This window comes from Amblyomma mixtum, chromosome 8 (genome assembly GCF_055824585.1).
Source record: "Amblyomma mixtum isolate Tamu chromosome 8, ASM5582458v1, whole genome shotgun sequence".
Classification (NCBI taxonomy): Eukaryota; Metazoa; Arthropoda; class Arachnida; order Ixodida; family Ixodidae; genus Amblyomma; species Amblyomma mixtum.
Genome location: NC_143019.1, coordinates 14,102,834 through 14,122,085, shown reverse-complemented (window position 1 = coordinate 14,122,085; position 19,252 = coordinate 14,102,834). Strand labels below are relative to the sequence as shown.

At 49.3% G+C, this 19,252-nt stretch overlaps 2 protein-coding genes across 2 annotated transcripts in view; both read right to left on the bottom strand.

Moving 5' to 3' along the window:
* LOC149331425 (uncharacterized) overlaps positions 1-11,798 on the bottom strand; it is a 64,752-nt gene extending 52,954 nt beyond the window's left edge. Inside the window, exons 1-5 of the mRNA XM_089556565.1 lie at positions 10,593-11,798; positions 6,102-10,192; positions 2,191-2,318; positions 658-687; positions 531-575 (exon numbers count right to left, since the gene is read on the bottom strand). Of these exons, the coding sequence (XP_089412691.1) occupies positions 531-575; positions 658-687; positions 2,191-2,318; positions 6,102-10,192; positions 10,593-10,742 (4,444 nt within the window). The 5' untranslated portion in view covers positions 10,743-11,798. The remainder of the gene's footprint in view (positions 1-530; positions 576-657; positions 688-2,190; positions 2,319-6,101; positions 10,193-10,592) is intronic.
* Positions 11,799-11,921: 123 nt separating this feature from the next.
* pAbp (poly(A) binding protein) lies at positions 11,922-18,773 on the bottom strand. Its single transcript, XM_089556563.1, has 4 exons — positions 18,311-18,773; positions 15,889-17,387; positions 15,273-15,563; positions 11,922-12,381 (listed from the first exon to the last, which is right to left on the bottom strand). The coding sequence occupies exons 1-4, from the start codon at positions 18,501-18,503 to the stop codon at positions 12,313-12,315; spliced, it is 2,052 nt and encodes a 683-aa protein (XP_089412689.1). The 5' UTR covers positions 18,504-18,773; the 3' UTR covers positions 11,922-12,312.
* Between the last annotated feature and the right edge of the window lie 479 nt (positions 18,774-19,252).

The window sequence follows — 19,252 nt, the reverse complement described above, 5'->3', positions numbered from 1 at the left end:
GCCGTGTAATGGGGCTCCTGTAACATTCGTGGAAATCCCACCTATTGGAGGGTGCAGGAATACGAATATTCTTTCCTTTCTGGGGATTTTTGTCACTAAGAATGCATTACAAGCCACATATGGTGTGGCTTAGAAGCAAACCCCCGGGGCTCTAAACTTTTGACAAAAGATGGCACATGAATGCTCTATCGACTGTAATGGACACCAGCTGACTGGTAAGCGAGGGAACACCGCAATAATGTTTCTTCTCCGCACAACCAAACCCTGCGAAACTTTAACACTACACACTGGTTTAGAAAATGAAGCTAAGTGGCAAGTCTGAGAGCATAATCAAACGCAATCCACAATCTAATATAGGGCATCTCTTTAAACAGTCATGGATTACAATGTACACACACTTTGAAGCAAGATAAGCATGTCTTTGGGTGAATGCTGGTACACTTTAAAATGGCAATTTTCGTAGCAGCTCATGTGAGTAAATCATGGACGTAAATAATTTCCCGACAAAAGTAGAGCTGCTTGCAACTTACTAAATGGAGGTATGATGTAGGTCATATTGCTGGGATACAAAGCCTCTGAAAACAGCATGAAGAAACTCGTTACAGAGAGCATGGAAACCACAAAGCCAAAATGAAATCATGTCTCTGGACAACTCACTTTTGGTAGTTTGTCCTATAAGGACCACACCTGAAAAAGGAACACACGCACAGCCATGCAGTTAAGACAGCATCCTTCCCACTGAAGAACACAAAGTTTACTATCCGATAATGCCTTGCAAAGGAGCAGTAAAGAGCCCACAGTTGAAAGATTATTGCAAGTCTGGACCTCAACAGAGTTGACCCCACTTATAAAGAGCCTGTCGGTCACACGGATTTCGTTTGTTGTATTCGAAGTTCATAGTAAATGGACTTCTTGTATTACGCCTAAAGATACGGTTCTCCAACAAAAGTGGCGTTCATTTCTTAAAGAAGTGCGTAATGTGCGTCTATTCCCGCAAAGCAGACCCTATCGAGGTGCTTTCCAGTCTCTTCAGCATGATCATGTTCGTCAGGCTGACACTCTAGCTGCCAACAAGCTGCTTTAGGAATGCAATAAAACTAATAATGTTTGAAGTGTTCACAGCAAACGGTTTCAGGTAGCCCCCTCAAATCATATTCGCAGCAGTAGGAAGTGTTCGTACTTTGCCTCTAATGAGTTCTTCAGAGTATGGCCCTGTCATGTTGGCGTCCACACCAACATTGTCATCCTGGGCGATATCCCCCAAGTTGTGTATCAACAATGCGTTGCCAGAAATTCCATACGACTAATCACGAGGGTGCTCATGCAGGAACAAAGGTAACGCATCGCACATGCGCACAGAGCACATCAGCCACACTATATGCTGCCTACATGCTACCTGTCTCGACACCACCACACTAATCTTTCTAATGTACACACTTTGCCAGCGGGACACGTATGTGCAACGCGCCAGTATACACACAAGCAATGATAGACCTTATAGGCCTTCGGTACACTTTGATCTGCTGTTATCAACAGGCTTATCTTTTTTTATTTGCTTTTTTTTTGTGTAGCCACGATCTTTACGGGCCGATGTCATGGGGGCTGGAAAAAGCTTTCCGTGCTTTGCGATTCAAACAAGCGCGAGTTTTTCGCCTGCACGAGTAAGTTAATGGTGCCTTCTCATTCGCTATAACCAAGTGGAGAGACCGCAGTGTTCGCTATATCTGCGACACGTTGCCATTGCCATAATACATATTTTGACAGTAGCGCTGCCCTCGTAGGTAATAAGCGAGCGTTCGTTATATCTGTGGCTATTAGTGGGCTAAACTGTAATTCAACACAGTGCCTTGCTCACCATGGCATTATGACAACACGTGAGCTTTTAGAACGCCATACTATTCATGATATATAGCTACGCATGGCTGCAGACAATATCAAATTATTCTTGAATCTTCCAGTGAAGTCAATACTTTCCAGTGCTGCTTTAACGAAAAAACTGAAAGCAAAAACAATGTTTCCGCACTTGCGCATGCTAACTGCTTGTTATGGAAACTAGTCAGTAAAAAGAATAAGGCAGCCAGTAACAATAAACAACGGTTCATGCACACACAGAGCTAGGAGCCGACAGGCAAGTGAGAGAAGTTTTACCGGGAAAAGCAAATCGCTTGCACATGTAACCTTTGAACTCACGGGCATGCCGACGTGTTGTCCAAGAAAGCAGAGCAGCTGAAGCAACCAGCACCAAGAGTAAGGCCAGAAGAAAACATGCCACAGTAACTTCTGGAAGTATGGAGGCCACTTTGGTCGACCGGGTCAAACTGCAGTGATTTCACATGTCCCGTTAATACCACAATAAGCTTGAAAACGATAGACACGTACTAAGAGCATGTCTCAAAGATGTGGCCCACTGTGATGATGGTGTTAAGCATCCGTTTTACCAGAACATTCATTTTAAAACGTTTTCTTTCTGTTAGTGCCCCAAGACGCAATAACTACAACAACCAGCCAACAGGCCAGACAAACTGTGTTGGCATGCAAACCTCAAACATGTCCTCTGCCAGTGCACCAAGGTTACGATTAGAAACATACCAAGTTCACGAAAGTAGTTCAGTGCCTCTGACAGCACAAGTAGTGGGTTTTACAGTGCTAACCAGTCCTTCATATCTTTTCCCAGTACTGACACCTGATGGTGGACTGTTACTAACAGCAGATGCTTACACTTCTACCCACCTGAGAGCTCTATGAGGCTTCATCAAGTTTATGCAAAATAAACCAAAAGATATCATCTCAGCAAGGCCTGTTAACTGCAAGGGAACTGTTAAAACATGTGGCGCATTCAGAGTGCATGGAAAAAGGGAGAATGTTTTTCTACTGACAGATTCTGCTCAGGCTATTCCACTAAAAGAAATCATGTTTTGGTTTATTGCGGACAAGCAGGCAACTATACTGAAGCGGGGCGGTAACAGTAGAATCACATTAGTAAATTCCAGCTCAGTGTGAAATGTGAAACAGTTTTTAATGCAACAGCATCAGGAGTGCCCTGAAGGTGAAAACTGTCCTGTTTCAGCGATGTCAGCATCCGTGTGAAGCCTTGCTAAGATGTTCAGTGCTGTGGAGTGGTTTCGAAGCGTCTTTAATGTCTCTCATTACTATATAATCGGAGTAAGAAGAGCAAATGCTGTCACATATCCTCTGCATCATTCCAATTCATCATCATCAGCCAGCCTGACTACGCCCACTGCAGGGCAAAGGCCTCTCCCATGTATCTCCCATTAACCCTGTCCTTCGCCAGTTGCGACCACTGTATCCCCACAAACTTCTTAAAGGGACACTGAGGAGAAATTGAAGTTGGCTTGTATCGACAGAATACCAGCTCCTGATTACAAAAACGCCACTCATACTGACAACAAAGCTCTTGTAACGTAGAAAAGAGCAAGAACCAAAATACAGGTATCGCCGCCACAGGCCAAACTCGCAAGTACAAGCGTCATGACGTCATATAACAAAACAGTGTTGCTAGAACCAATGGTTCTGGCAACGCTAGGACACGAGAAGCACAAATCACTGAGGCGCAGCCAATGCATGCGCAAATCTCCTTGACGTCGCCAGATGGCGCCACGTGCCGGGCAGCTACGCGCTCGCCTGAAGCATCGGGACCAATCAGCGCCTGCTCGCCGGCGTTAGGCGGGCTCCCGGTATTCCGCTAGCAGTATCAAGGTACACGGTATGCTAAAGGTGTCTATTTGCAAGAACTTCGTTGACGACTTCGAGAACGAGATCCATCGTAACGCTCGCAAAACGCCGGTGCAAACGTAAGCGAAGCGACTGTAGCGACGGCCGCAATAGCCGATAGATGCCTTCAACGTGCGGCCGGCGGTAGCTTTCTTTTCGGCTGCTGCTAGGCCGCACTGCTGGCCGCCAGAAATCACGGAGTCTGCATCACGTCATATGCACGTCATGTTTCACGTCACTTAGTCCTCTGTCGTCATAGCCGAATCCCAAGTTTGAATCACAGCGGCGGGAAAAACCTTTTCAACTTCGAATTCAAATTTCTTAGAAATAAATGCATTTTTCGCTGCCGGCCAAGTGGCAACAAAGCCATGACATGCCGAACTATCGGATTTTGCTATAAAAGATATATTAATAGTGCTCTCCTCAGTGTCCCTTTAATCTCATCCGCCCACCTAACTTTCTGCCGCTCCCTGCTACGTTTGCCTTCTCTTGATCACCCCTAAATATTTGTCTGGTAAAAACGTTTATAATACTCCTTCAACATCCAATCTTTGTTTCCAATTCCAACATGGCACACAGGAAAAGAGTGAGTCATTCTTTCGCCCATCTGACCAGTGCGCAGTTGAAAGCACAGGTCTTATCACATCTGATTATGACAACAGCTCTGACTATCAACAGAACAATGTCCTTGACATTTATATATACTTCAGACTTAGCCTTGGAAGTATGAATGCCAAATAAATTTGAAAAGTCTAACGCAGCAAGCTGGTGGAATTGGCCAGAACCAGCCTGCGTCACTACGAGTGTCCACAGGAGTTATTAATACTGCAAATACGCACACAAAAACAACCTTTCAGTTTGTTTTGGGGCGAACAGCTGTTGCTGACAAATGGTTTGGTTTAGTCTATGGCGGTTTAATGTCCGAAAGCAACTCAGGCATCCCACATAGCCTGAGTCGCTTTGGGACGTTATACCCCCATAAGCTAAACAATACCAGTTGTCAGCAACAGCTGTATGGAAAAATTTACCTAAGTGAACATGCTGTAGAAAGCATGTCTGAAATACAACTTAATTCAGTTTGAAGATTAATGCTTTAGCATGAAGGAGACAGTGTGGAGAAGACTCAATATTCTGCTTAACTCACCATTCACTTTTATCTTACCTACACAAATGTCTCGATGGCTGGAGCTAAGCCAAACCACTTCAGAAGTTGCAATGACAGCTTCTCAGTTCAGAAAATTTAATAACCACTATGACTTTAAGCACACAATTAAAGTACGCATAATTTGCACAGCATAGCTTTGTGCCGCCTTGACTTACAGTGACCTTCCATGAATCATCATTTCTACCACTGACTGCGAAGTATCCTGGGAAAACCTGAACACTGATTTTCTATCCCCAGGAACGTCTACTGATGCTTCCTTTTTCAGTTTTCATTCCTTCAATGCCTTTTCACAAATCCAACTGTCGGCCCTATGTATTCATTCACTGCATTACATCCATTACAACTGAATGCTAAGATGAGAGCCTGTGAGGAAAGTTGGCCAATAAGAGTTCCCCAAGGTGTAGTGAATTCTGAAGCAAAATAATTGCTGTTAGCATCCACCCAAGTTTATCCATGTGGCTACTACCTCAGTTGAGTTGAGTTGGGTTTAATGGCGCATAAGCAACTAAGGCTATCATGCGCCAAGCTCAGGGTATGGAAAATTCTTTTAAATAGCTGTTATACTAAAGTCTAAATGAACGGCGGTGTAAAGGACCTAAAAAATTAATTTGTGCGACGTAGTAAAAATATAAGACAGAATTTTAAAAGAGACTTATGGTAAAAGCTTTAAAAAGGGTTGGCAACCTCAGCAGCCATCCTTGGCTGTGCAAGGATCTCGAGGTCCCCAACCGATAGAATAGTGACCTCAGCCGTCTTCTCACGACGAGAGGGTGGCTGAGGTGTGGCTCAAAAAAAAAAATCGCAAGTTGTAAAAAACTGACCCTTGTTCAGAGTTTCGAGAGTACGTTGGCTTCTTTTAAAAAGTTAAAAACGCTTGACTTATCAATAAGAGCTTCTTCACCTAAAATCAATGACGGATGAAAAGGGATGTGTTGGTTGTAAAACGGGGTAAAAAACTTGTTTCTGAGTGTTTCTTTAAACATTTCTTTAAATTTCTTTAAACGCAGTGGGCTAACACACTGTTTCACTTCAAACTGGCTGATTCAGCTCTGCTTTGCCATTCTGGTTGCCTAGTTTTAAAACAAATGTTTTTTTAGCATTAAAGATTACGAGAAAACTGCTTAGTATTCTTCTGTAGCCATACGACTGCGTTTATAGGGATGTTAACACGCATCTACCTCGAGGAAATAATGCCGCCACTCACTTGCTTGTTGTCTCTATAGAAGACCTTCTGGCTGCTTTGGCAGCGGCTTCTGCCGCCAGACCAGCAGCCCCCAGTACTGCGCCATCTGGCAGGTACTCTCCTCCACCAGTAGACTGTTCCACTTGCGAGCTGCCTTGGTCTGCATAGTCCTGTTCGCCGTCAGTCGAACCCCACACGGGGCCCGCAAAGGGACCCTCAGAGACCCCCTTCTCAGCTTGGCCAGGCCTCGCATCAGGGGGCAAGTTTTGCTGCCTCAGGAGGCGCAACAGCTCTCCACCGATTCCGACCTTGTGCTCCACAACAACCGGCAGCTGCCAGCCTTGAGCCCCCGGGAAGGGAGAATGCGGAGGTGGCGAAAGCGGTGGAGGGCTCGGGGGCAGGTCCCTTGTTTGTAGCACTTGAGGCAAGTGGCCGCAAGGGTATATCTCTGGTGCAGCTGCTACCGGTGTCCTGCGCTGCACTTGCCAGGGACCCCAAGCACTGCCCGCATTTGGTGTCAGGGTGTCGGCTTGGATCATAATGTCATGAGTGGGACCTCCTGCCGGTTCCGCCAGCTGCGCCACAGACTCTTGCCCAAAAAGCCCTCCAAGTGGACTTCCACGAAAGTCGGTGAATCCTCCTTCAGTCTGCAGGCCAGCATCTCGAGTGGGTGAGCCACTTCGTGGGGTGGAGCCCGCAGCCGACGTCCCGAATGGTCCCAGCTGGTATGGCGACGAAGGAGGTGACAAAGGTGGTGAAGAGGCAGGTGGCGCTGCTGACATGGCGAAAGTCTGTATGGCTGCCTCTCTAAACGGGGTCCTTCCATCAGGTTCCCTAGACAACGACTGGGATCTCAGTTGGCCAAAAGGAGGCATTGCTGGAACTGGCTCTCCAATCTGAAAGACTGCGTCCCTCATCTGAGGAGTCTGAGCGAGACGGCCAGGGTAACTGCTTACATTTAAGGTGCAAGCATGGTTGACAGTGTTCCTTGAGCAGACTGCTACACATGGGTATGCGGCTGTCTCTACTTTCGGAACTGGAGAGGCAAACGTGGGTGACAGAGGAGGGCACTCCATTTCAGCTGCTTGCGTAGCAGCATTCATCATGCCAGGCTGATGTGAACGGCCAAGCATGAGCAAAGAAGACAGAGAGCTGCTAACTGAAAGTCCAGACTGTACACGCGACACGAGCCCCTGGTTAAATCTATAATTAGCACGGAGGATGTTCTCCGGCCTTCCATCACCAACTCCAATTGCCACGGTTTCATGCAAGACTTGAGGTGTCATGGGCAGTGGGGACATTGTGACAGGGCGATCATACTGTCCTTCAAAACCTCTCATCTGCCTCCCTCCAGCTGGGAACAAGCCCTTCTCGTTCCATTTTGCCTGACCATAGCCTAGTTCCATAAAACCAGCTCGGGAAATGTTCCTTTCCATCATGTGATCTGGCTCATACACGCACTGTACACCAAAATCATGCGACGGTGGCTCAGGAGGAGGTTCCTTAATAGGCTCATCACCAAACTGCACTCCAGCGTCGTGCAAAGGCCTTGGAGGTAATGTAGTGACAGTCTTCACTATTCGTTCGCGAGGCTGAAATGTGCATTGAATTCCAAAGTCAGTTTGATGTAGACCCGATGACTCATACTTCTGCTGTACTCCTATAGTAGTAATACTCCTTGTGCTTTGCAAGGGCTGTTCATAATTGCACTGTACCTCAAGATCATGAAGTTTCCTTGCAGGTGATGGTGGTCTTGATGCCAACATAGGCTGGATAACATCCCCATGCTGCACACCGATATCTCTTTGTTGCCTCTGAGGGCCTGATCCAGTCATCAAAGCAGCGTGTAAATGGGCACCCATATCAACCTGAAGTTGCCCCACTGAAATCATTGTTCGAGATCCATGCTGAGCCGGCAAGGTTACAGAATCAACAGATGATGCTTGAACTGCTTGACATACTGTGTGTCTGAATGGTCCTCCAGGCATGTGTGCCTGTGCTGGGCTTCTTGAAATTTGCGTTGTGTCTACATAGGTAGTCCCAGGAATATTGACGACAGAAGTTGCTTGAACTGACTGAGAGACGTGCGGCCGCTCCGGACACTGCACTTGCAAGTTCTTTTGCAAGGACTCAATATGAATATCTGCAGCATGCACAGCTGAGACCGCGTGTGGCGATAAGGTTCTCTGTTGAACAGACGCCATTCCTGTCACTGTTCGAGGTTCTAAGCGTTCAGCTGTTAGCATTCCAAAGGTCACACAAGGAGGTTCTCCATGTACCTGAAAGGTCTGTGTCCCAGTTACTACACTGTGTGGTTCAGAAGCCGGTTGTTCAGTAGCCTGTACTTCAAGTGCAATATGAGGTGGCCCAGTTGGCTGCGGAATAATCTGCACCCCAACCGTAGGCCGCAATGCTTCTTCATATCCTCTTGTGACATGTGTTCCATCTACAGCATGTGGTAGTTCCGCGTGTTTCTGAGTAACCTGCAATCCAACTGCCATGCTGGGAGGTTGAGTAAACTGTTCCACACTTTGTATGCCCAAAGCAATGCGAGGTGGTCCAAGGGGTTTCTGAACAGCTTGAATATCAAGTGTTGGATGTTGTGGATCACTGATCACCCTGGTGGGTTGTGTACCGACCGGCCGGTGCACGTGCTCAGTGCCCCGCAAGCCAGATGTCACACTGGCTAGTCCCATAAATTCTTGACTGGTCTGCATTCCAAATGTCATGCAGGGATCTTCAGCATGCGGTCTGGCATCATGTATTCCAAGCACAACTTTCTTTGGCTGCGTATCTTGCACTGTGGGGCAGGCCTCAGTTTCATGTGTCACTTGAGTCACCTGGGTGGCTTCAGTGGTAAGGCGGCCAGAGGATACAGAGACATGTGCCGCCTGAGAAACATCATATCTGTCCCCTTTTCTACAGATGTCAATGCGCGTTGATGACTCTGCAGCTACAGGTCCTGATGGACCTGCAACATGTTGCACAGCAGTTTGCGTTGTGAGAATTTTGTGATCCAAACAAGGAGCTTGAGAGGAAGGTGCCAGCAACTCTGTTTCGTTCAATGGTGCACCTTGTGAAAACTCTTCATCAGAAAATTGGCACGGCACTGTGGATACACTCCGCACCCTCTTCGCAGCCACACGTATCACTGCTTGGTCCGTCTCACTCGATGCGACAAATTCTTGCACCTCCTGAGTTAGCACCTGCTGTGCAGGCTGCTGCTGCTGAGTCACTTGTGGACCTCCTTGAACATATTGGCCCTGTGGCCATTGTGGCTGTCCTAACTGCCACTGCGCTCCTGCCCACTGGGTCTGAAATGCTGGCCACTGCGGTTGGGGCGGCTGAGGTTCCACGCCAAGTGGTTGGCCATAAGCCTGAACTTGTTCCTGATCCTGCAGCATCTGTGCTTGCCACCCGAAGGACATCAGTGGTGAAGGCATACCATACGGAGGTGAGGCATACATCTGAGCTGCCTGCATATGGGAGTACATGGGTGGCGAAATCAAGGGTGGTGACATCATAGGTGGTGAAACCATAGGTGGTGACATCATAAGGGGTGACATCATAGGTGGTGACATCATAGGTGGAACCATCTGAGGGGGCATGACTGCCTGTGGCCAGGCTGCAGGACTTGCCTCTCTTTGCAGTGGCATTTGGAAGAACATCTCTTGCTCCCGTATGGAAGCCCCAACAACGCCCACTAGTGGTGGTTGCACTGGCTCTTCCACTGGCTCCTCTTCCTGATCCACTTCTAGCGGCAGTTCTTCATTTTCGTCCCCTTCTTCGTCTTCCTCTTCAACTTGTTCCATGTTGACAAAAGTGGGTAGGTATGATCCTGCAGGAAGCAGCTGGAAAATGCCAGCTACTGGAGCATCCCGTGCCTCCTGCTGCTCGGTAGTCGTCGTGGAGGTTGTTGTTCCATCTTCTTCAGCTTCTGGTACAGCTGCGGGAGCATTGTAGCCTGGAATACGAATTCCCTGCTCAGTGAATATGACTGGGACGGAAGGCCCCATTGGCAGGAACACATTATAGCCCGATGGCCCCGGAAATGGCTGGGAAGGACCCTGCTGCAGATCCACCTGAACTTCAGAGCTAGATCCCTGCACAACCTGCAGCACGACAGGTGCAAGCACACGTTCAAGCAGTAAGAAATACAAGCACAACTAATACAAAAACCAGCTCCAATACGTTAATTACTCGCATCACACTTCCCTGAGAAGCTGATTTACTACAATAACATAACAGCTGCTTGTGGCCTATTCCTGCATGTATTCCAAATGTATCGTGCTGTCAGGCAGCATGCTTACAAAAAACTTAAAACGATGAAGCTACCCTTTTATTTTGCCACTAGAAGAGCCCCACCTCCCAACTCCTTTTATCTTTTTTTAATCAAAGCACCACATGCCATCTCAGTACGCAACAGCATTAGTGGCGGCCGAAACACATGCACTACTGCCTGCGCCACCACCGCGAAATTTAAATGTATCCCACGGTCGAGGGCGTTCCCACCTGACGGCTGCTGCTGTCGTCTTCAGAGGTAGTCATGGTGAGGTCATCCTGGTTAACGACGAACATGGTCGTAGACGTGCTGTCCGAAGTGCTCGTCGTCGCCGTCGAGGACTCACCTCGGCTCTTCCGCGTTCGCGCCGTCGATGCCATCGCCAGTCAATGCAGGCACGGCTGGCACCGCCGCGCACCACTTTCTCTATGTGGAGTCTTGACCGGCCGTCCGCTAGTCGCGACAGACAACGGACCTGACCTGGCAAGGTTTTGTTGCCGAGCGGGCGGGCGACGCCATGAGAAGGCCGCCGTTTGAAGCGCGCATGGCAAGCGACGTAGGACGCCGCAACCCTGCTTGCTTCGACTTCTTCTTCTACGCTTTTTCGAGCTTGCGCGCTCTCCGCCATTTCCTAAACCGGCTTGCACCGGACTTCTGGTGGCTCGCTCTGGCCCTCTGGCCTTCGTAAAAAGACCGAAAAGACGACACATATGTCAAGGTTCATAGCACCAAACGAAAGGTGCATTTGTAATTCTCTGCAAATTATCTGTGGCTCTGCTGGAAAAGCTAGGCAGCAAATAAAAGAAGACGGGTCTCTGTTCCTGTGGCGTACCGAAAGAAGTAGACTACCTCCGCCATAACAGTCTTTCCGGCTTTCCCCTTCATTGCTCCCCACTTGGCATCGGGATCAAGGTAGTACGTAGTCTTCCCTTTCCTGTCTAGCTTTGGCTGCAGAGGCACAGAAAGTTGTCAGGGAGCTTAGCACCATCCCGTTCGTTCCACTCCCGCAACTCGCCGTGTTCATCGCGTATCGGCATCGGCACGTGACCCAAGATTTGATCGCCACGCGCTACGTCCCAAGGCGACTCAGGCTATGGGGAACGCCGTAGTGAAGGGCTCCGGAAATTTCGACCACCTGGGGTTCTTTAACGTGCACCGACATCGCACAGTACACGGGCCTCTAGAATTTCACCTCCATCGAAACTCGGCCGCCGCAGCTGACGGGATCGAACCCGCCTCTTTCGGGTCAACAGCCGCGCGGTTTACCACGGTTCACGCGAGCCGCAAGCAAATATGGAGAGATGGACTCGATACCGTAAAGAAAAATTTAGCCCCAACAGCCCAGAGCGCACTGGTCACTAACAAAACAAAAGCCGAAAAAAATAGGCATTTTTATAACCCGAACAGCTGCCACTTACCGCAACCAGGCTTTCAAGTGCCCGTTATTAAACTTGCTCAATGCAGAGAAATTTCTACTCTGGAGTCTGCACCTATTACCAGCACCAAAGAGCAGGCCACACAGGCCAACACTCTCAAAGGCACTGACAACATCCATTGAATTCAGAAAAAAAAAGCCTTTATTTGCGATGCACGACTTCACAAAGGCGAAAAAGCTCGGAGAAAAAAAATCCAAGTGGTGCTCGAGTTTTACGATTTTTTTTATGTATGTGTTTTGCTCTTTTTTTTCCATTTTTATCTGCTCCCTTCCCTCTGATTCCTGGTGGGCCAGTTCACGTGGGTGACGATAAACCAGGAGCCCCTCAAGCGCACCAGCCGGGCCCGCAACAAACACAAAGAACACACCGCGAGCAACACGCGTGCCCTGTGCAGGTCCAGCCAAAATGCGCTCGTGGGCTCTTGGGCTACCGGTCACCCAAAAAACTGCAAAAAAAAAAAAGACCCCCGCTTGGGGGGGCCGACGGCAGAGTTGGGAGCTGGGCGGCGGTTCCTTTACTCCTTCTTCAAGGCCACATTCTCCTTAGCCTGGTGAGCGTGGAGGACAGCAACGGCTTCTTCCACCTGCACATGAAGAAGCGAACAGATAAGCAGCAGAACTACAAAAGGACAGCGCGTACTCTGCATTTTCCTGCACTGATGCACATCTTAGTTAACCATTCGATCTTTCCTCAAACTGGTAAACATAAACGTTGGCACCAGGCATGTCATTGAAAGAAGGGGCCAATGCGGTGGATAGCATGGAGTTTCTCGAGCAGAGCTTTACACTTCCACTGTGACTCAGAGACCCATATCATATCATCAGCCTGACTACGCCCACTGCAGGACAAAGGCCTCTCCTATGTCCCTCCAATCAACCTTGTTTTTTGCAAGTTGTGGCCACTGTATCCCCACAAACTTCTTATCTCATCCGCCCACCTAAATTTCTCCCTCCCCCTGCTACTCTTGCCTTTGCTTGGAATCCACTCCGTTAACCCGAAGGGCCAGCGATGGTCATCTTGCCTTCGCATTACATGCCCTGCCCAAGCCCATTTCTTCCTCTTGATTACCCATATGGTGCATACCCATACGTGATGCAATGCAACAGTACCAGAGAACGCAATGCAATACCTTTTAGGGTACAGATTTGAAATGGTGCACCATCTATTCACTACTCTCGTATGCTTTGGCTCCCACGAAGCAACAAGATTCAACAATTGCGTAAATATGCCCAGACTATCTGCACTGGTGTCACTTGTTATACGGCACCTGTAAAACACCTATGCTATAGAATGAGTGCGCTTCAACAACTAGAAGCAACCTTAAAGCTCGATGCAGTGAAATGGCAGGGAAAGGCACCCTGAAGGGTCAAAACCGAAGTAATGAGCCGTGACAGAGAGGTCAAAAGCCTGCAATCTGAAGAGTTATTGAAACATCTAGCAGGAGCCAGTGCTCTGCAAAAACATGTTCACTTAGGACACCCTAACAGTCCCTGTGGACATCACAGACAAATACAGTCAAGCCCACTTATAACAATATTCAAGTGCCATGGAAATGCCATTGTTATATCCAATAATTGTTATAACAGGGTTGTGCCGGAAAAAAGAAAAGATGACAAACTTCCCCGCATTTATTGACAGTAAATACCCGGAGGGGTTTGATTGTTCTAATGCCTGTAAAAGCTCGTTAATTCGAACTTCAGGGAACTGGAACAATGTTCACCGTTCACCGATGACCAAAGCACCACCATCACTGCGCCACCGGGAGCTTCGTGCACCTCCACGTCACACGAATCAAGCAGTCTTTCCGGAAGTGATTCTTACGGGAAATTCAAGAAGCATGCAGAACTAAGGGTGCGGTGACAGCTGACAAGAGAAAAACCACGCTGGCTGCATGCGCGCGCACTGCACCGACTGATTGGGGGTACGCATGGCACGCGCAGCCAATGCAGCAATGCAGCAGCTCTCCTGACGTGATGACGCCTGCCTCTTTTGCTTTCGTGGTGTTGCTGCGCCAGCTTAGTCCATTGGTCGGCCCCCCACGTGCAAGCTTTTGTGTTGTAAGCATGGTTTTGCTGGTGTGGTTGTAGCATTTCCTTCTTTCTTTTGCTATAATGGTTGACACTCAAGTACCAGATTTAATTGTTATAACCAATAATGTGCCTTGACAGCATTGCTATAAGCAGTTTATTTTACCATAGAACATGTGGCAAAGCTGATGGTGCCATGACTGACCATTGTTATATCCAATATATTGTTATAACCAGTATTGTTATAAGTGGGCTTGACTGTACACTATAGTTCCAAAATGGAAAGCAAAGTGACAAAAATAGGAGAAAGCAGAAAAAGAAGCAATAGACTTCTTTTTTCCCCCTCTCTTTCCTTTCTAGGTACAGCCATGCTCCATACTACCACACTCCATTTCATACACTGCGGTCAACATTGCCAAGCCTGCAGCAGTTCTGCATCCACAAAAACCATATTACTCTGCCACAAATTAGTTGTTCCCGATGCCTTGGTGAGTTTCAGGATGAAAAGAGAGCGGGATGAAACGAAGTGCTAGCACTGGGAATCACAGTGGAAGCGGTGAGCCGCTCATTCAGGTCCTCTGGCTGTAATTTTCACACAGTGTGTATTGGATGCATATAGTGCCAGAGCAATTCCGCCTCCCAGCCGCATACAACCACATCATTTTACTTCTCAAAGTCTCAATGAGACACAGGACGAATATGTGGTAAGTAAAACTAAGTGCACACAGGAGGTTGCCAGTCATGGCAGCTGAGATTTGTCGCAACAAACTATGACCGTGTTTCCATTTGGCTGTATGGCGAACTACATTTTGGGCGCATCAACTGCTAATAACCCTAGCTTGTCCACACGTTTGCTACTTGCTGAAAACGCAATGCACTGGCTTCACATCCACTTAGTGCATACGTCTTACAAACCCCAACACAATGCAGCGCTCCTTGCTCACTGCATGCACAGTAAAATTGTGCGTATAAATGCCAATGGAACACTACAAAAAAGAGAGCTAATACAACCAGGCATTGATGGCCCAAGCCAGGCAAGCATTGCTTGCCTCGCCTGTCAAATGTGTAAAAACAAGTGGCATAACAGGTGATGCCCTGAAGTTCGATATAGCAGCACACAGTTCCCTTGGCACCGTTTCTAGAATCAATAACTATCCTGTCCACCAACTCTGAACAGCAAAAGCATTACACAAGAGAAGCCATGATAGCCACAGCCCAACTATGTGGTAGAGGGGTTCAACATTCCCAGACAATGTACACCACTAAAAAACAAGAAAGTGCATTTGAATCAGCAAGCTGACCAAAGGCATACAGTAATGGCCACCACCAGAAGCTTGCAGGCCCAGTCAGCTGACCGAGAAAAATGCATCAGTGATATCACCACATCTCTCCACGCCCTGGACTTTGCCCAGTCTCTCCAAACGAGTCAATCCCGACAGGAACCCACCTTGGCCTTGAGTGACTCGTGGTGCTCGAGCATGTGCAGCAGCTCCGAGTTGTCGATCTCGAGCAGCATGCCGGTGATCTTGCCGGCCAGGTCCGGGTACATGCGGTGGATGAGCGGGAACAGGCGCTCGCCCAGCATCTGCTTCTGGTCGTGAGGCGTGGCCTCGGCCAGCATGGAGGCGGTCAGGGGCTCCTGGCCCTGGATGTGCACGGCTGCCTGCTGGGTCTGGGACACCTGCTGGGCAGCCACTGCGGCCGCCGCCACCTGCTGCTGCTGCTGCTGAGCAGCCACCTGTGCGGGCAGAGAGAGGGGGAGAGCAGGTGTCGTGACAGGCACTCCACATACGTGTGGACATATCAGACTGTTCACGAGCATAGCCACTGTTTTAAGAACATCAAGCAAAGGTCATATTAAACAGCGCGATCTGCCTCGGCCACGTGCAATGCGTGTGGCAAGCGTTAAAGAAGCTGAAGAAACATGCTGAGGTTGCAGGTGTGTGTGGAAGAAACAGAAGGGCATTTAGCCTCCCTTGCACTGTTTATAGCACTGAGGCTCATGTTTACCCACAAAAACATCAGCACAGAATTGTGCACAATAACTCAGTTCTCAAACCCACCTGGAATGGAGCAGCCACGGTTGCCGCGACGGGCTGGACCTGGGGTGGGTTGCGCATGGACTGGGTGTACTTGTAGGTCGGGCGTGGGCCACTGGCTGTCTGCGGGGCAAGACCCGCAGGTCGGGGACCCATCACACGGGGGGCCGAGGGGGCCTGCTGGGGAGGGGCCTGCTGTGGGGGCGGGGCCTGCTGGCCACCAGTGATAGGCCGGGCACTGCCCAGGGCTCCACGCTGCGGCTGGGTCGCCAGGGATGGGCGTGGCTGCCGCTGGTAGGGCAGTGTCGCGGCAAAGCCGCCCTGGGGCTGGGCTCCCTGTGGTCCGCCAGCACCTGCCTGGGGCCCTCCCGGTCCCCGCAGCTGCTGCTGCTGGCCAGTCCAGCGGGGGGTTGCGCGCATCTGGGCAGGGTTCAGGGTGGCCGGGAAGTAGCTGCGCTGGGCAGTCTGGTGCGGCATGGTGGGCACAAAGTAGCCAGCTGCACCAGCACCACCCGGTGGGAACATCTGGCCCATCTGCATGCGCATTCCTGCAATGCGGTGCATGTACTGGGAGGCAAGATGCGCCTTGCGGTCTTCCTTGCGCTGGGCCAGGGCCACATACAGTGGCTTCGAGACCACAATGCGGCCGTTCATCTCTGTGACTGCCTTCGTGGCCTCCTCTGGCGAGCTGAAGCAGACAAAGCCAAAGCCCTTGGAGCGGCCATTTCCATCAGTCATGACTTTAGCACTCGTGATGTTGCCAAAGGGGGCAAACTCCTTGCGGAGACGCTCGTCATCAAGGGCATCGTCAAGATTCTTGACGTACAGGTTGACACCCTGGTAACGGTTCAGGCGCTCCTGCTTCAGCTGTTCAAAGTGGCGCTTCAGCTCCGACTGGCGCTCTGCCTTCTTCTGGGCACGGCCCACGTACAGCACACGGCCCCCCACTTCCTTCCCATTGAGCTCTTCCACGGCCCGCTCAGCACTCTCGGGATCCTCGAACGAGACGAAACCAAAGCCCCGGTTTTTGCCGTTCTCGTCCGTCATCACCTTGGCGCTTGTGATCTTGCCAAACTTCTCAAAGATGGCCGTCAGCTTCTCATCATCGAGCTCATCACCGAAGTTCTTGATGTAAACGTTGGTGAAGCAGCGGGCCTTGTCACCGAGCATCTTCTCGCGCTCCTTGCGAGGAATGAACTTGCCAACGTATACCTTCTTGTTGTTGAGCAGCATGCCATTCACTTTACTGATGGCCTTGTTGGCTGCTTCTTCAGTCTCAAAATGAACGAAGCCATAGCCCTTTGAAGAAGCCTCCTCATCCGTGGCTACCCGGCAAGAAAGGATGTTCCCAAAGGCAGAGAATGTGTCGTACATGGCCTTGTTGTCGATGGTCTTGTCCAGGTTCTTGATGAAGACATTACCAACGCCTGACTTCCGCAGCGATGGGTCACGCTGAGACCACATTATGCGGATTGGCTTGCTTTTGATCGGGTCAAAGTTCATTGTGTCCAATGCACGTTCCGCTGCAAATACAGATGCAAAGAAAATCAAGTAAGTCAAACTGCTAGTGTCCCAATAAATCCCGTTTAACCACAAAGCTACAGCCACTTATCTGCCTTGAACAATTCGTAAAACAGAACTTCAGTATCAGCACAAAAAACAAACAAACAAAAGGCAAGGCATTGCTGCAAAATAATATTTTGCAGAATAAAATAACAAAAAAAACGCGTATCAGCGCCTACGAAGCGCGGGCGGGAAAGTTATGATGTTCCCGAACGATATCTCCGCGCGGATTCCCGGGGTGACTCACCAATGTGTTTACACTATGCACCTTGCAGGAAGCAGTGAAATACCTGGCAAGCCTTACAGGTGGTCGCAGGGTGTCACTAGGTACAACTCGTTCCATCGGAACCGTAGAAGAAAAGCGGTTGTCTTGCCGCGAGACTGCATGAAAGGACTTGGCCTAGTTGCAGGCTCCATTGTCAAGCGGAACTTAGGACTATGGAGAAGAGATTCACAAGAAAATCTCTGCTTTCTGCGAAGTTCATTGGGGAAAAAAATGCGATTATGCGATGCACGATTTACACGGAAAAGAGTGTTCGGCTACGGTTCAGGGTTGGAACGACGCCTACGCGCAATCATCTACGAACGTGCCCCTCGTGCGATCGAACGTAGGGTTAGTACCCGCTGCCTTTTACCAGGTAGAACAGATGTTCGGAAACGATCCAGAACCCTAAAAATTTAGCCACCATTGGGCCCAGTGGCAACGTGTCCATTGTAGCAAATAAAAACCCGACCGTGCGCTTTTGACAAGCGCACGCACGGGAGATGTGGGTCACTGATCTCTGAGCGCCTTATGGGTCGCTCCTTTACAAGTCAAACACCAAGAAGCGCCTTAAGTGCGGGCTAGGATGACTAATAAGCCACAAACAGTGGTCTAACTCACCATCTGCCGGCTGTTGGAAGTTGACATATGCGTAGCCCAGGGACCGCCGTGTGATCATGTCCCTGCAAACCCTGATGGACAGCACGGGTCCCGCCGTGGAGAACTTCTCGAACAGCATCGCCTCCGTCACATCGGGATGCAGGTCGCCAACGTAGAGCGAGGCCATGGGGTAGTTCGGGCCGCTGGGGTTCATCTTACCAAGTTAGAAGAAGACTTCGGTGGTGAGCACGTCGCAATCCGAGGGAAACCGCCTAACCCTAACTCTGTCGCGCCAGTTACTTTTTCGACTGAACTTGTAAGCAAGCTCAGGGTTTTTGCCAAAGTTTTGCAATTTTTTTTTAGTTTTTCTGTTTTATAGATTTTTTTGGTATTTTTTAGTACTTACGCGTCGCGTACACAGAATTTACCTAGTTCCCCCACGCGAACAGCCTACCATAGAGTCATAAGGGAAAAGAAATTGCGGAGCGGCTGCGCACGTACTATATCGTTGCGATTTTGTATCACTCCGCCAAAAGACCTCCACTTTGCGAGTTTTAAGTAACTATGTGATTGCTACCCCTGCATCACTGCGGCCATTTTCTTATCGTTAGAGTATCTTTGGTGACTATTAATTGCCAAGCGTCATTTCAGTTTGTGGGTTAGGTGACGGACTACACTGCACGCGGAAGGTGCAAGTAGTTCCGCGTGACGTCAATAGAAAAGGGGTTGCAAAACTGCCGCCACGGGCTGCGCGCGGTCTGGGTGCAGTAGCGCCAGTGGCGCGGTGATCGCATGAGATATCGATTGCAGTAGCGGCCTTTTTTTTTTAATTCTTCTTCTTCTTCCTTAGTCTGCGTCTCATCAATTCCATTTCTGCGAAGCTGAGAAGACACCACGTGAAGAGGGCGCATGCGATTTTCGAAAGGTGCAGTGCGGTGCTACTTGAGGGGAAGACAAACACAA